Source organism: Glandiceps talaboti, chromosome 4, assembly GCF_964340395.1.
Source record: "Glandiceps talaboti chromosome 4, keGlaTala1.1, whole genome shotgun sequence".
NCBI lineage: Eukaryota > Metazoa > Hemichordata > Enteropneusta > Spengelidae > Glandiceps > Glandiceps talaboti.
In genome coordinates this window covers 24593311-24611822 of record NC_135552.1, presented here as the reverse complement: position 1 = coordinate 24611822, position 18512 = coordinate 24593311, and the positions used below count along the sequence as shown (strand labels likewise).

General features: G+C 36.7%; 2 protein-coding genes across 2 annotated transcripts; both read right to left on the bottom strand.

Moving 5' to 3' along the window:
* Positions 1–3833: 3833 nt before the first annotated feature.
* On the bottom strand, positions 3834–5570 carry LOC144434377 (kelch-like protein 3). The gene has a single exon (XM_078122828.1). It carries the CDS (start codon positions 5568–5570, stop codon positions 3834–3836), a length of 1737 nt encoding a protein of 578 aa, XP_077978954.1.
* Positions 5571–7914: 2344 nt separating this feature from the next.
* LOC144434376 (snRNA-activating protein complex subunit 1-like) lies at positions 7915–17649 on the bottom strand. The gene is made up of 9 exons (XM_078122827.1): positions 17516–17649; positions 16482–16512; positions 15945–16073; positions 15350–15490; positions 13456–13560; positions 12708–12823; positions 11565–11754; positions 10568–10718; positions 7915–8587 (listed from the first exon to the last, which is right to left on the bottom strand). The coding sequence occupies exons 1-9, from the start codon at positions 17647–17649 to the stop codon at positions 8160–8162; spliced, it is 1425 nt and encodes a 474-aa protein (XP_077978953.1). The 3' UTR covers positions 7915–8159.
* Between the last annotated feature and the right edge of the window lie 863 nt (positions 17650–18512).

Here is an 18512-nt window from a genome sequence, read left to right as displayed (position 1 = left end):
GGCTCATGGGGGGGGGGTCAAACTATTGCAATAGTCTAAGAACAAAAAAAAAATACCGCCAATGGCGTTGTAGCAGAACTGTACAGTTTTTAAAAATGTTTATCCATATGTCCATGCTAACAATAGGTGTTCATTTGCTGAATGACGATCCAGTTGCCAATCCAACCATGTTGCTATCTTTGCGATATACGCAATCATTTGGCTGTTGCTATGGGCGTGGTCATGTTGTTAGATATATTTGCATACATTTTTGAATGTTTTTGTTCACTTGTGTATGAATTCCTGATATCATCTTTGCAATATACGTGATCATTTGGTTGTTGCTGTGGGCGTGGTCTCGTTGCTAGGCATATTTGCATACATTTGTAAATGTTTATTCATTTGTCTATTAATCCCTGTTGCTATCTTCGCAATATATGTGATCCTTTGGCTGTTGCTATGGGCGTGGTCTTGTTGCTAGGCAAATTTACATACATTTTTTGAATGGGTGTGGTCATGGCTGCTAGGTATTTGCATACATTTTTTGAATGTTTATTCTCTTGCCTACTAGATGATATTTGACCACATTTTACTGCCATTTGGTTGTTGCTTAGGGCGTGGCCATAGTTGCTAGGGCCAATTGTGTCAAAATGTTTTGAAGAAAATCTGCAGAATAACACTTTCAGAAACATCTCACCAAGTTTCAGACTCATTGATCAAGTACTTTTTGAGATATAAGTTTTTGACCAAAAATGAACATTTTTGCACCTAATTTGCATATCACTCATGGAATCATTGTATGTTTGATATTTCTTCATCCATACATCCCTAGATGCATTCCCATTAAATTTCAGCCAAATCTGCTCAGTGGTTTTGGAATTATTGATTTTCGACAAAAAAATACACATTTTTAGCCCTAATTTGCATATCACTGATGGGACCATCATATCATGAACAATTCTTAGTAAAAACACCCTGAAGAATGTTTCATCTAAATTTCAGCCCAATCTGCCAAGTAGTTTTTAAGTTTAAGTTTTTTGACCCAAAATCACATTTTTGACCCAAATCACACACCGGTGGTAAGATCATTTTGATTTGAACAATTTCCCAACTAGACACCCAAGGTAATGGACCCACCAAATATCATGGCAATCGATTCAGCAGTTTTTGACTTTAAGTTATTTACACACACACAGAGAGAGAGAGAGAGAGAGAGAGAGAGAGAGAGAGAGAGAGAGAGAGAGAGAGAGAGAGAGAGAGAGAGAGAGAGAGAGAGAGAGAGAGAGAGAGAGAGAGAGAGAGAGAGAGACAGAGACAGAGAGACAGAGAGAGACAGACAGACAGACAGACAGACAGACAAACAGAGAGACAGACAGATGCTGGGCGATCCCTATAGCACTACTGAACCTCAGTTCAGTTGTGCTAACAAAAACTCACCAGCCCACTGTACCCCGGCTGCAAACACTGAACATTCCCTTATTTCTCCATTTTAACCACTTGGGCCCACAGATAACACATTCATGTTATGTAATTGTAAGCATAACATTACAAACACATACCTCAAGACAAGTTTTGAAAAAAGAGGAGATTCTATGAATTTATAGTTTCACTTTAAAAAGTTGGTGACCCTAGCATTGTTGAACAAATACATGTCTTCACTCACACAATTAAAGATTCATTAAAAGCACATGTTATTAATTGTTTACTTTGCCAGGATTTACAGCCCTTTTCATGTTACCATTCACTGGCTCTGTTTGATACAACCATATAGAAACCAGTACAAAACTGCACATGCTACACAAAGATAGCATGATAACAATTTCTTGCTACATTATGTCTACTATGAAATAAACCATCTAAACATACTCCTACTAGATGCAAACACGTGGGTGCCAATGTTTTGATGTCTCTATTTGATGTCTCCATGGTGGCACATTAGTTAATTTCATTTAGACAAAATGTCGCAAGAAACTGTATTCATTCAATTTTGCTAACTTAAAGTGCATGTGCAGTTTGTTATTGGTTTCTGTGTGGTTGTATCGACAGAGACAATGAACACAAATGAAACAGGCTGTATTTGGTAAAAATTTACATACATACGTTTAGTTGCCACCTATCATTTCACTGCAATACACTAAGTGCATGATATAACATAACATGCAGTAATAACTAAGTACATGATATAACAGCTGTTAGTGCGACTGCAACACAAAATCACAAATCGTGATGTAAAGTGGCTAAACACAAATCATTAGAAACAAAATAAATATAAGTTATATATATTAAGAAATACATGGAAAAAACAAAATAACATTTAAAACACTCTGTGATATATTGATAATAGCACTAAAATCTTGAAAGCAAACAATAAATTTGACTAAAGTATTTATATATATATATACTAATAATAACTTACCTAAACACAACATATAGTATATAAAACATATTTGTTACATGGTGATGTAACAAATGATTCAGCATATCTTGGAATGATGCAGCATATCTTTCAGGGCGGATGTGTTTCTTACGACCTGACCCTATATTGCAAAATAAAACAAATAAACGCCCTCTATGGCAAGATTGGGGGAAAAAACTATGCCAGTGATTGTACAATGGCATCCCAGCGGGCACATACCTGAGCGAAAATTATTGTTTAGTGCTACAATTTAGAACTTTAATAAACAAATTATTTAAAGTTTCCTTCTGATTTAACTGTTATTTCTAAGTCATTCAGAATGTTAAAGTATGATTATAAAGTGAATATATCACCAATATCTACACATACTTACTTTTGTAAGGTGCTATGAAAGAAATACGGTTAAAAGCATTTAAATGTAAGCTTGAATAAATAAGATGTGAAAATAGTTTCTAATATCACTATAAGTATTTTAAAAAGCTACTCTTTGCATTTGACTTCATTCAGAAAATCAAACTGCATGATTTGCAAAATATAAATTAAACTATATAAAAGACTCAGTAAGCACCTTATATTTTAACATACATAGTTTCATATTATCTAAATGCTATATCGTCTTATTTCTCTGTTTCATAATGGTACATGTAGTTACACATGTACATACTGTACACATCAATGTCTGTAGTGACAACATCATCTACAAACTTGCAAGAAAATGGTTGTTAACTGTCCCATCCTGCATCATTTACAGTCTTATTAAATGGGAGCAAAGGCAAGGCTGTTTCTTAGCTGTATTTCTTTATGCTCAGGAAACCAACAAAAGCTATTGTCACCCACTATGCTGTGTACGAATTTATCTACAAGTCAGGACCTCAACAGAGCTCTCCTGAAAACACAGCCTCGTCATTGTTTGGAAAAGGCTTAAAGAGATGGTTTCACAAATTCACACACAAATTACAACAGAATTCTTCTGTGCTAGATATGCCAATTTCATAACACTGTGATTTAGAATTGAAGAGGACTTTTCTGAGTCCTCTAAGCATAGTGAAACGCAGCTTGGATAAAATCAGTCTCACCTATGTTCACCGTTAAATAAAAGTGTATCCTCTACTGTGTTGACAGTCTACAAGCAAGACTGCTATAGTGGTAAGTCATAGATACATGTTAGTAATGCAGTAGTTCTACTTGTAAATCATTGCATTCTGTGGTGTCAAATGGTTTTTCATGTATGTAAAGATGCTCTCCCAGATAGCTGTTATAGTTTATATTTTCTTCCATCTCAGGAGTCCTGACTGACAATGTGGTATAAAGCTAAGTATACATGTAGTAAAAAAGTTCTGCATATGAATGTCCTTGTGTTAAACACAGCAAAAATAGTCAGCTATGCATCTCTAAAATCATTGCATGTACTGTAGTGAGTCATCACAAATTATAACTCTCATTGGAGAAATTTGTATGGGATTTTCAGCATCACACTTCTGACATGTTCATGTTTCAGATTCATCAGTGGTTTAGGTAATACAGCAAGTCTCTTCCACTGGTACGCCATGGTGTTGTAAACAAAGCAATCACTCAGACCACTTTCATAGAAAGTTTCTGTGCATCCACCAAAGATGTAGATGTCTTTCTTGACGACACATGATGTGAAGCAGTAAGCCTTAGATGGAACTTTTGGGAAGATTTCCATCTCTTGCTGCCAGCTTTTACGATCAGCGTTGAACTTGACATAGACATTCTCAAAGTCAGTGATGTAAGCCTCGTTCCCATTCAGCGGTACCCATGAGAGAGTCCAAAGCCTGCGAGTTTTTGATGGTAGGGGTGGCAGGCTCAACCAGCTCTTGTTGATGGTATCATACCGCTTCATTTGACCATCATCACCACCCATGAGGTAAATGTATGTGTCATCTTTTGCATATGCAAATAATGGTCGGACATGCAATCTCATGGGGGCGACATACTGCCATGCATCCAACTCAGGATCATAGGATTGCAGCATAGCTCCATCATGTGCAACTCTCATTCCAAACACATACAATAATCCATTGCATGCCAATGCACAATGTGCCCAAACTGGCGACAGCATCTCACGTATGTAATGCCAGGTGTTGGTAAGTGGATCATAACAATGCACCTTACTTGTAACATCACGGTTCTCACCACCGAGAACATACAGACGACCATGAAGCTCTGCAGATGAATGGTTTCGGATGTTAATCGGCATAGGAGCTAATTCTACCCATCTATTCTCATTAATGACATATCCAAAAGTAGCTGAAGGGTGTTCTGACGTCACTACAATCACATTAAACAGTGTACCTGGTCTAGGCTGGTAATGCGGGTCATGATATGGTATTCCACTAGTGTAACGAACTCTTGACCCCATGTTGACCTGCATACATTTCCCAATTATCTCCTTGCACTGTGGGCTCTCCGCAATTATACGTTCTCTTTCTACTCTCTCTTTGAGATAGTTATGATCAAGTTGAAGGAGCCTTACGATAGATATCAAACGCGGAAGGTAATTTTTCCTTGTCGCGTAATCATATTTGACCCATCTCACTACCAACTCAAAGATGCACGATTCGTTTGATAGAATAATCTCTGGGTCTGAAACAAGAGCAATGACTCCTTCTATCGAGTGATTTAACACTTCTTCCGCGTTGATAACATCTTCAAAGTTGCGTCTGATTATCGAGTTAGCCGCATCTATCAGATCATCCAGGCAATAAATATCTGCAAGTTCTCTGAACCCTAGACAGTTCGTATTATCGATGTTATTCTGCAAATAATCGGCGCAGTGGGCCTTCAGAACCGGCATCAGTAGGTGATCAGCACCAGCAATAACATCTTCAACATTATCATGGTTAATATTGATGATACCAGTGTACATATAGTCTAAAATCTGACCGATTGCCGATGGAGATGTGCATGTCACAGTAACAACAGTCTGTTTACTTTCGCAGAGACCGCTGCAGAACATAGCTTCGAAGTACGGGCTGGACGCCGCCAAAACATTTCGATGAACTTGAAAATCTTGCTTCCCCGCGCGGACAACAACATCACAAAACATCATATTTGATCGCTGCAGGTCAATTTTCTCAAGGAGATTTCTCCCATGATCAAGATCTGAATAAAATTCCGCGTTCGAGACATAACTTTGACTCTGGTACGCCATCTTTGATTACATCATTTATTATGATCTCAAAACGAGGCAATGTAAACAACTCCCCAGGTAAATGTAAAGAATGAAAGTAAGACCCACTAGCTTTCTAATTTTGACATAATCCTGGTGGCCGCTCTCTTCAACACTATATCGACAGCTCAGAACCGAGTTTTCTTCTTCAGGCAAATTTTAGAGGCACTGGTATAAGCTATTGACCTGAATGGTATATTTTTGCCATTTTTGGAGATGCATATTTGCAAGATTTGCTTTATCAACTACAGTACAGTACAGCTTGCCGAGTGGTCAAAAACAAACAAAAGAACACCGTGTACATACAAGTCTTGAAATCACTGAATTTTTTTAATGAAATATTTAAAATAGAGAAAAAGCAAAAAGGGAAAGCACTGAACATTAAACATGGTACTGAGCAAACTATTGTAGCACCAAATACATGAAATCAGTATGTGGGTTTTGGGTAGTGACAACTAACAGAAGACTACTTCTTTAATTGCTCGTTCCCTTGGCGGCTTTCATCTAAAGTATAAAAATTGCTTCTATAACAGCCATTTATATAATAGTTTTATAAAAAACTAATATACATCATTTCAATTGTAGATTAGCAAAATTTCCAACTTTGCATCCTTTTCAGACACTCACTCACTCTCACTATGCAATGTTGCTATCAATCTCCCCAATTTTATTTTTGGTCATTTTGTAAACAAAACAAAGTAATTTCCAATTTTGACACTCACAGAGGATGATTATGTCTGATGCTGCCAATTTCAAAAAATATTTTTAGATGAAATGCAGTATTTGTCAAGCAAATATCATGCACAAACACATGAAAATGTATGTTATCATTTGCATCGGCTTAAGAGTTTGAGTCATTAAAAAACAAACTGAGAATTCTCAGACACTTGCTCAATTCTCGCTACCTGCAATACAATTCTACACATTACTGTGGAGTCAAATGGAATGAAGTCGCGTGACAACGCGTTCTAATGTCAACAACTACACTTCCGGTCAGCTATGCTAATACACAGGAATGTTTCTTTCCCATTTTCAGTTGTAGACATCTCTTGTAATTTTGCTCTGGAAAGACACTGTACATATTTAAATTTCCCACCTCCATAATTATATGAGCTTAAAACTTGCGTTTATCTTATTTAATACAAATTAAACTGTTTGGAAGAAACATTCACGTGTATTGACATAGGCGACCAGAAGTGTAGGTGTCGACAAATGCAAGCGCGGTCGCGAGACTGCATTCCATTTGACTCCTTAGCGATGCATAGAATTGTATTGCAGATAGCGAGAATTATTAGTTCATTCAAATGTTCTCAACCTGTCTTCCCCTTCTTCTCCATTACATGACAAATGTACAAATGTAATTGCAAATATCATATTCACATTAATTTTTTAAACTATAAAAAAAGATCAAACATAACAGATTTAAGTAACAAATCAACCTTCTCACCGAATCATTCTTAAGCATTAGTACAGGGATCTAGAAAGTTATAGCAACAGAAGGAAAAAATATTTTGATTGGTGGAATTCGGTTTGCAAAGTTCGCAGCGACTGATCTGCGGTTGTGGCAGGAGGGGGAAAAGAAGGGTTACAATTGTTTGTGAGGTTTCAACATGTCAAAAAACATAAAACATTTAAATATTTTGATAGAATTATCAACATTTCAGAATTTGTTCCATATTTCAGAATTTTCTCAGCCAGGCATTTATTGCTGACACATGGTTATTTTTTTCTGCCTTTCGACTACATCACTGAGTAGTCACTTGCAGAATTCTTACAACTTACATTATTTGTAGGCTGGTATGATACCACATTTACATATGAAGTCTTAGCTCATACATTTTTCCATTCATAGAGCTTGAACCTCAACTCAAATTACAGTTCTAACAAACAACTGGAGAAGTAAATCTAAATTCTACTACTAGAACCTCAACCAAATATCCAGGTGTTCATTTCCATTTCACACATCTTTGAATGAATTTCTTTTGTTTTAAAACAAAGTAAAATTCAGTTGTCTTATATCATGGCAGGTAATTTGTGTAGACCAGAGGTCAAGCCAAACTTTGTTGCATTGCCATTGAAACAAGGCCAGAGGGTGAATTTCATGTTTTCACTGTGTACCCAATGACAGAAATAGTGTTCAGTTCCAGGATATGTAATTTTAAAATGTACTGAAACAGACTAGATTTCATCATCATCATCATCATCAACATCATCATCATCATCATCATCATCATCATCATCACCACCACCACCACCACCACCACCACCACCACCACCACCACCACCACCACCACCACCACCATCATCATCATCATCATCATCATCATCATCATCACCATCATTTTTTACTTTTGATAGAGGTCAAATACCTATACAAAGTTCCCAGTTTACTAAAGTCTAGTCCGGTGCGTATTTGTACCTGATTATAAATAAATGGAATACATAATGCAGCAAAAGTCTGCCACTACAGTACAGATCAGAAGCACTTTCCTAGAAGAGTTAAGCATTAGCAAGGTAAAGTATTTCCATGTCTATGTATAACTAGGATTCACAATTTATTGCAAGTACATTCTATTTCTCTGAAATCTCTGTGTCTTTCACAGTCTCTGTGTGATCTGTAACATTTTGAGTTTTTCTTCGCTTTCTATTACTTACATCTTTAGTCTGTTTTCCACTTTTCCTTTTACCCCTAGTTTGTTTTGTCTGACTTTCCTTATTAACAGAAGTTGACTCTTGATCATCATTTTCATCTTCCTGAGAAGGAGAACCAACAATTTGCTTTTTCTTTTTCGAGCGCTTCGGTAGAGACTTTTCTTTTATATTCAGTATTTTTGAGGGACTTTTTCTTGACGTTCTCTTGTTTTGTGTTTTCTTATCTTCTTCTTCTGCATCAATTAGAAGGGGCATACTGTCTTTGACTTCTCCAGCCACGCCTGCTTCAATTCTTTCAAAGTGGCTGTCTGCTGTCAACTCGGAATGGCTATCATGTGCTTCCTCTGCTGCATGAGTACAAAGTGATAAAACAAAAAAGAAAGAGATTAAAACATCAAACATATTCCTATTTCATATTCTTTGCAGTACAAGACACAATTTGTGACTTTATTTTGAGCAATAACCATTTTTCTAGTTTTACAATAAAAAGCAAAGACTCAAGTCTACGTACTTATCACAAACATTTCAAATGCGTTATGAGTTCTGAATCTAATGGTACATGTAGTCATGAAACCTGACGATGTCCTTTGAAAGTACACAAATTTATCACAGGGTGCAGGAACTTTACAGCTACAACCCTCCAGTACACTCAATTTATGCCTTAGAGGCAAATTCTGACTCTGATTAAAATTTAAATGTGAAAAACAGTTGTACGACTAAGATGTTATAGAAAAAGTTGGTCCAGAACAAAATAACTATATGTTAAACTCTGATGCTGGGACTTTGTAATCTTTAAGTCTCCACTGATAAGATAATACTAATATGAGAACCTGGGATTGAATCCCTGGCCTTTACATCTCTACTGAGAAGATGACACTAATGTGAAACCCTGGGATTGAAACACTGGCCTTTAAGTCTCCATTGAGAAGATAACACTAATGTGGAACCCTGGGATTGAAACGCTAGGCTTTAAGTCTCCACTGAGAAGATAACACTATGAGACCCTGGGATTGAAACACTGTCCTTTAAGTCTCCATTGAGAAGATAACACTAATGTGAGACCCTGGGATTGAATCCCTGGTCTTTAAGTCTCCACTGAGAAGATAACACTATGAGACCCTGGGATTGAAACCCTGGCCTTTAAGTCTCCACTGAGAAGATAACTCTAATGTGAGACCCTGGGATTGAATCCCTGGCCTTCTAATACCCTCAATGACATTACATGACAAGGTGTAAAGTCACTGGGACAACTTTGAATCTACTGAGGTGATCAGTCAATGTCCTGACAAAACCTTTTTCTTCTGGCTCACCAATTATAGTGCAAAATTTCCTCTACGGTACCCCCTAATGTTTACATCTATTATTTAAAGATCAGTTTATTTCTAACAGAATAACTAAAACTCTACAAGTGTAAGATTACACACTGGGGAATTAATCAATAATAAAACATGCCAGCAAGGTCAATATCACAATTTAGCGCCTGCCTGAGGATTGGCACTTTCACCAAAATTCTGATGATGCTCGAGCCTTCATCTTAGGCATCAAAATATTGATAAAGAGTGCCAACCCTTGTGCAGGCACTAAATTGTGATATTGTCCAAGCACAAGTACACTCATTAGTCCACTCATTGTTCATTACCATTCATCATCGATAGAAAAGTTTTCCCTTTCATGGTGCATTTCCAAACTTTGTACTTGCAGATAACTACAGAATGCGAACATGTCATTATTTGTAGGAGCTTGAGTGTCCCCACAGCTCGTTTGTAATTCTATTTATGCAAATTTCTGCAAGAAATAAGCTTGTGTGCTTCACTTTAGTGATTTTTTCATTTTAAGTGCACAACACTGGAAAACATGAACTGATGCACAATAGTCAAAATAACTCCAGTGGGCAATAGTGCCAGGCAATAGCTTCTGCACACGCAGGCAATAGTCTATTTAAAGAAGGTCATGTGATTCAATTCTGACCAATGGCAGCTTGTTTAAGAACTTTGTGGTGTAATAATACATTATAATCAATTTATCTGGCTGTAAGGTCTAACTAATCGGAGCGCTATTGTAAAGCAAATTTTTGACTGGATGTGTAGCACTTAGTACAGCTCTGTCCTTTAAAATCATCCTTTCCTAACAACACATGGCAAATGTCAATGTCATTCAAATAGGTCAATTTCTTAATTTTTTTAGTAACTTTCCATTTTGAGAACTCATGAAATTTAAATGTATCATCCTTTGTTGGTACATGTACATTGGACTGAAAAGTGGTTTAAAACGGGCTTGTGGTATAATGACTAGTCTTTTTTCATCTTTCTACAACATGTACTACCTACCAAGGCTCTCAAGACCTCTCTTTAAGACATCCTCACACTCTGTTGATTCAGCTGAATCAAAAGACTTCCTGCCTTTTGACTTGGCATTTCTTTTGCCTGTTTTCTTCTTAAGAGAGCGAGAAACTTGTCGGTGTCTTCTTGATCTTGAGACCTGTTGTTAAATTCACACAAACACCGAGAACCATGATGTTGTCTTACAAGAGTTAACAGTTTTATAACATTCCAAGATTTTAAGAGAATGCCATGAAAAACATTCCAGAGATCATCAAATATGGTCAAACAGAAACAGAAAAAGTTGAATGCTTGACAATGTACTTTCCTGATATATTTTGATTGGTCAGGGGATTTTTTAAAACAAGTACACTACTGAGAAGACAGACAACCCCTAGCTACTTTCATCTTCTACAGAGTAGAACAGACAACCCCCTAGCTACTTTCATTTTCTACAGAATAGAACAGACAACCCCTAGCTATTTTCATTTTCTACAGAATAGAACAGACAACCCCCTAGCTACTTTCATCTTCTACAGAATAGAACATACATCCCCCCTCAGCTACTTTCATCCTCTACAGAATAGAACAGACAACACCCCCCCCCCCACCCACCCCCCACCCCCCCCGCTACTTTCATCTTCTACAGAACAGAACAGACAACGCCAGCTACTTTCATCTCCTACAGAACAGACAACGCCAGCTACTTTCATCTTCTACAGAATAGAACACCCTCCCCCCCTCCACTACTTTCATCGTCTATAGAGCAGAACAGACAACCCCAGCTACCTTCATCTACAGAATATAACAAACAACCCCCTAGCTACTTTCATCATCCACAGAATAGAACATATACATGACAAGACTGAACAGTTCTTATTTCTTCCACAAGTACTTTAAATTTAGTGAAATACTGTATTTATGACATGTATATTGCCACATCCGGGGAAAAAACCTGGACGCAACATGGCTGCATGAATTAAACATTGTTAACTACTGTACATACCTTGACCACACCAGAATAAGACCGCTTCTTGATTTCATCAATTCTCTGCCTTCTAGAAGTGCTTGCAGATTCAGGTTTCCATTCTGCATCTGAATCACTTTCCTCTGTATCTTTAGAAATATTTTTAAGCCTACTTGCATAACTTGCTTCTCTTCTTTTCTTTCTCCACTCTTCATATTCATTAATAATGCTGAAATCAGGAGGATATAGAAACACCAGTTGTTTTCAGAAAATTCACCTGGCCATACGGCTGGTCAAGGAAGCCGAGTGTATCAGCAAAATCATAGCTACAGAGTGGTGCGCTCTCTTTCCTTTGCTGTTCCAAAGATTAATGTTCTATAAACCTTCATGATATACTTTTGTATGTTCTTAACAAGTTTTCTACTTTTAAGTATGAGTTTAACAAATGTCCTCTTCCATTTCCCGTATTTTTCTTCATTATTAGATTGTCACATGAATTTTTAGTTTTCAGGAGTTTCACTCACATTAGAAACTGAAAGATACAACTTGCCATTCAGCCCTAATGAGTCTCCTCTTAACGTGTCATCTTACACACTATCAGTACATATAAATACATGTAAGTATATCAATGACACTAGTTAAATCATAGACCCTTTCGTGCAGGGTCTATGGTTAAATGCATTGTGTTAATCTCCTAATAAACCCTATATCTTAAACTGTTATACCTATTCAGACATGTAGTTATCCTCATACCACTTTACAGTGGATTTCCAAGAAATGTGCCGTAGTCATCTGATGAAATATGTTTTAGCTTTACACTTTCGCAGTTATACCTTGGCTGATAAGTCAGTACATGTTTCAATGAATTGATAGTATACATGTATGTAGCTTCATACAGTTCATAGACAGGGTGAGAGAGACTAGTGGAAACTGTCCTACAACATGAACAATGAACAATTCTACCAAGTCTACCATGTGTCTATGTAATAGTACTAGTAGTAGTAGTAGTAGTAGTAGTAGTAGTAGTAGTAGTAGTAGTAGTAGTAGTAGTAGTGCTGGTGCTGGTAGTAGTAGTAGTAGTGGTGGTGGTGGTGGTGGTGGTGGTGGTGGTAGTAGTAGTAGATCATACTTTGTGTCAAACAACAACACAATAAGGGCATCAGTTGGTTATGTCAGTCTTACCTTGATACTTCCTGGGCTAGTGGTTCTTTCACCATGGCTAAAGATCTGTTTGGAACATCACTACCTGATATCAGGCATTTCATTTGTTGATATTCTGTGTGTAGATTATCAAGCCTCTGCAATAATCATAGGAATCAATGTGATAACTGAGCTGTTTGAACACAATGATAGTGTCTACACTATCCTGGCAGTCCTGATACCGAGGGCACACGTCTTTTCACTACTTGTTTGCAATTATTACTGAAATTATTTCTAGACACATAATATTCACTTCAGACAAATATGGATTTACAAATCCATATTTTCTTCAATTCGGAAAGAATTAATTTTTATGCAGTGTAGAGTTTTTGAAAGTAGTGGCAAGTAGAACTTAGATGACCTACAGTACACAATACATGGTATTCTAAGGGTTAATTACAATTGAGACTCTGAAAACAAGTATATACAGTAAAAAATAATATCATTTTCACTTCATTTTCCATCATTATTTACTGATGTCTTGGTTGTAATGAAATACAATCACAGCAAAAATCATTTTATACCTAGACTTGCCATCCATCTTTAATTAGATAACTAAAAAGCAGTTCACTTTGGCAAAAATATGATTCCCATTTCACTGAGTATTACGTTAACTATATTGCTTTCTCATATTCAGCTGATTTCAGTTCATTCTTTTAAATTGATATTATTTGTCCCTAGATTTCTTGTCTGCATTGTAGAGTAGCTTCTAGATTTACAACAATCATACCTCTAATGGTTCACCTTCATATATCTCTGATAGAATACTAGGTTGATCCAGCCAAGAATCTTTCTCATCATCATCAGCTGTTTTATCACCTCTGTTAGGAATTATCTGGAAAAAAACAGAAACATTTTATTGTACTCTGCACGAGCCAGGTTCAACAAAAAATATGGAAAATATACTCAGGTCATTCTACATCACTACAACATGCATTTATGCAAGGACAACACGTGTCTACATTGCTGGTTCTGCTGTATTCGAAGTATGAGTCAAAACGTTCAAAATTATCATTACTTTCCCCGATTTTTCTTTGATATTACTGGCACTGGTATACTTATGTTATTCTCCAATATTTTACTTCATTCAGCTGGCAAATACTCATGACCTAAGGGTTGTCACTACTCATCTAGTGACTTGTAATGACAAAGGCCCCTTAGGTCACTCATATTTTCCTTGGCTGAATCATGATTCTTCATGAATGAAGAAAAATATTGGGGAATAACACCAGAAGTGTTTGTAATGACTTCTTCATGTAAGATTTGGGTTTTGACTTGCACAATTCTCGCTATCTGCAATACAATTCTATGCATCGCTAAGGAGTCAAATGGAACGCAGTCTCGCGACCGCGCTTGCATTTGTCGACACCTACACTTCTGGTCGCCTATGTCAATACATGTGAATGTTTCTTCCAAACAGTTTAATTTGTAACAAATAAGATAAACGCAAGTTTTAAGCTCATATAATTATGGAGGTAGGAAATTTAAATATGTACAGTATCTTTCCAGAGCAAAATTACAAGAGATGTGTACAACTGAAAATGGGAAAGAAACATTCCTGTGTATTAGCATAGCCGACCGGAAGTGTAGTTGTCGACATTAGAACGCGTTGTCGCGCGACTTCGTTCCATATGACTCCACAGTGATGTGTAGAATTGTATTGCAGGTAGCGAGAATTGTCATACAGTAGATCTCTGTAAAACCTTCAAGTCAATTGTAGTGTCTGACAGTGCAGAGGGAAATGAATTTAGTTTTGATATTGACTTTGTTGAAAAAAACTAGCATCAATCAACTATAGTGCAAGTAATAGTGAATACTGATCTTGGAAATAGTGAATGGTTGATAGTTAAACAGGAAGTTGATCATGGTTAGTTATAACATCTTGACTTGACATGATGAATTTTTGGGGAGACATTGCAGATGAAGAATAATCATGACAATAAAGACCCAAAAGCAATGATGTGGACTGGCACAGTTGCACAAAAAAAATGTTATCACTGCTTTCTATTGTAACATTTGCATGTGAAAAATGATTTGATGGCTGGTAAGAAGTAAGATTTGGTATATGCAGGTGTTCAGAATATTAAACTTTTCTTGTATGTTGATGATCCGGCACTCAGAACACCTTAAAGGCTTAACCTACATATAAATTGGGGTTAGATTAAGATGACACTCATTATGTTACATGATTTTGACCATGTAACACACTTACAGAGCTCATAGAGTTTCTATGAAACTGTCATTTTAGAGAGCATTACAGATTCTTTTATCTAATTATGTTGGACTACAGTATTATGAATATTCAGGAAAGAAATCTGTCACTGTATTTTTGAAATTCGTTGCATTTTGGGGGACTGTATTCATGAAAATATTGGCTCGATTCTTATTGGAATGGTGAAGACACTGACCCAGGATTAAGAATTAGTTTCAGTTACCCATAGTCCACTGCAAACTCTCTGACTGACTCTTAGCAAGAGTTGCTACCATTTGATTTCACTACAGAGATTATGTTGTGGGTCAGCCTCTCTGAGCAGTCATCTTGTTCTAGCCATTTACTTAGCATTCTCCCAGACTCTCTGGGTCAGAAGTTGGAGAGTTCTAAAGTTGAGTAGATTTCTTCTTACCTTTGTTGGCATAGCAACAAATAAGAATGCTTTATCAGCTCTAAGCTTCCTAAACACATACTCTGTATCCAAATGCTGTTGTTGTCTAACTTCTTCATGAAATGCCAACACATTTTGCCATTGTTGTAATGTTATACGAATCTGAAATAATTTGAAAAAGACAATAGTACCTGTGCATTCACATGATTCTGTGTAAATGAAATGACTGTCCTCTCATTTGCAGATATGTAGTCATATTTTTGGCACTGTAAATGCCAATATGTAGTCATATTTTTGGCACTGTAAATGCCAATATGTAGTCATATTTTTGGTATTACCCTGCACTGTAAATACCAATATGTAGCCATTTTTGGGGGTATTACTCTGCACTCTAAATGCATATACGTAGTCATATATTTGGTATTACCCTGCACTGTAAATACAAATGCACAAGTAATCAATGGGCAATGTAGAAGTATTGAAGTCTTGCGATCACATTTACATTTCTATGGCTACTTCTACAAATCCCAGTTTGTTGCCCGTAAGATATCTACAATAAAAATTCACAGTACACTTTCTTTGTTGAACTATAAGGAACACTATTTAAGGACCTCACCTTGATTTTTGGTATGTGTGTCTGAGTATTATAGAATCCATACAGAAGATAGAGGGCGCCAACACGTACTTGGAAACCATAGGGTGGCAGAAAGAATGCAACAACGACTTGAAAAGTCTCTTCTAAGAACTGAGTAAAGGGTGTACAAGTTTAGAGAGGTTATATGAATATCACATTACATACAAGATTGGGAGGGGGGGGGGAGGGAGCAGGTAGTGAATTTTTCAGGGGATGAACCTTGCATCTGCTTGGGACACTGATTCACATGTTCATCCTTGCAGACATGTTTTGCAAAGACAACACAGTTAAAGTTGTAATAATATATTTAAGATTAGTATAAATAAGAATGGTGACCTGTCTTCCTGTATATACATTATTCATGACTTGCACTGACTACACTTTCATCATTGCTTCTGATTTAAAATTGGCATCAGATGAAAGTATCTAATGTTTACAACGTCTTAGTTACAACACTACATTTACTATATAACATTTCTTTGTGACCAAGTTTTACAACAAATATACTTTTTGACTTACCACTTTCTGATCAACTTTGTCCCTCAGACCACTACAATGAGAAACAGAAAGAACATTGGCATCATATTGAGATATATAGATATACTTATATTGTGTACATGTATACTCAAGTGTGAGTCCTAGCTACTGTGTTACAGATACATTCTTCAGTTCAACACAGTCCTGTTTGCAAATGGTGCATGCAGTGTAAGTCAGGGCAAAAGCTTGCAAGTCTTGTAATTAAGACCTTCGATTAGTCCTCAGAAAATTGCCGAACACTGAGGATGATAGTGCCAGTGGTGCACAAGTTCTTGATAGCATTAGCAGCTTTAGCACTATGCATTCTGAGAACACTTATTTAGTTAGCAAAACTGCCCAAGGGTCTAGCACTTTGGGTATATATACATTATATGTATACATATGTACATTTAGCATCCATCCAAGTTGATTGACACTGTCACTGACCTATCAGTAACCAGAAACATATATATGTATGTACATTTATCATGTGTGTGTGTGTGTGTGTGTGTGTGTGTGTGTGTGTGTGTGTGTGTGTGTGTGTGTGTGTGTGTGTGTGTGTGTGTTGGGGTGGCCATTTGGGACTTACTCTAAGTTGACTGACTCCATCAGATTCAAACAGGACTAGCTTCAATATTACACATTATCTGGTACAATATATATATCAAAGCTGTTCTGAATCCAATGGGCACTATTAAGATATTCGTGTTCGTACATCAATATCACTGTATCAGTCACAGTCACTTGTGAGCTAATAATCTATTTCAGAATGGTAATATTTTAGTCGAGGATGATAATAATAAGAACCGAAACAGTAACCGGCAATGGTATTTTTGTAAATATTGCATATACTAGTACCTAATAACGTCATTATTTTGTATTATCATCATCCTAGACTAAAATATTACCATTCTGGAAGAGAATATTAGCTCACAAGTGACTGTAGTAACTATCAGTACATACATAATTTACATGCGAGTAATACCATGGATGGATATGTCTCCCATAATACATCCATGCATGTCCAAAGCACTTACCATTGCAAAAGGCTGAAATTCATCTCTCTCCAAATGCATGCAAACTGTTCATAACGAACACTTTCAGTTTCGACGAACCGATGAAGCAGACTCTGACAGTCATGTCGGATACCAATACTAACCGTTGACGACATTCTATACTACGAGCACCGAAATTACGATTGCCTTATGAAAATAAGTCTGGACATTGTCATATCTCTCACTGACAAATATGTCTATATTATTACAATCTACGCAGGCTTGACTTCTTGAAAACTGGATGGGTTGGATTTTGGATGCATAGCTATATTAGTATATTATGACCAAGAATTCATGAGATGTTTTGAAGCGCCACTGAACGTACTGTGAACGTGCAGGTCACAGGTCGTGGATAAATAACCCAGTGAACCCAGTCAGCATGGTCAGTGTGAGGGCATGTGTGCACATTGAAAAGCGCCATCACCGATCACATGATGTAAACATAAAACGTTGGTATAAAACTTTATGGATATCAATGCAAGCGTGGAATTATATTTTTAGAATTTCGTTAACATTTTGTTCGTACACCCACGGGAGGGGGAGCTGTGTTACAAACAAACAAACAAACAAACAAACACAAACAAACACAAACAAACTCACATACAATCAAACTAACTAACAAACAAACAAACAAACAAACAAATAAATAAATAAATGAATAAATAAATAAATAAATAAATAAACAGAATATGTGTGAGTAAATAAAAAATAACATAAACATCTCAATAAGTGTAGCGCATTGATAGGATCAATATGGTGAGTGTTTCAGATAGTGTTATTCTTATAATAGCCGTACAAAATTTCTTCAGATGCTCCAACTAGCATGAACTGGGCACGTATTCACATAGTCTATCTGCTAGCGGACCTCGGATGTTCTTCCGATAGAGTACGACACACGGCCGAACATCGCTATCGAGGATGGAGGTCTAGCAAATGTCATCAGGATATAAATAACTACCAATCAGAGAACCGTATTAGC

Coding starts and splice junctions, on each gene's coding strand:
- LOC144434377 (XM_078122828.1), bottom strand. CDS start 5,570: ATGGCGTACCAGAGTCAAAGTTATGTCTCGAACGCGGAATTTTATTCA.
- LOC144434376 (XM_078122827.1), bottom strand. CDS start 17,649: ATGTCGTCAACGGTTAGTATTGGTATCCGACATGACTGTCAGAGTCTG. Junction 15,491..15,944: donor CACACATACCAAAAATCAAG/GTGAGGTCCTTA, acceptor AAATTATTTCAG/ATTCGTATAACATTACAACA. Junction 8,588..10,567: donor GAGAGGTCTTGAGAGCCTTG/GTAGGTAGTACA, acceptor GTACTCATGCAG/CAGAGGAAGCACATGATAGC.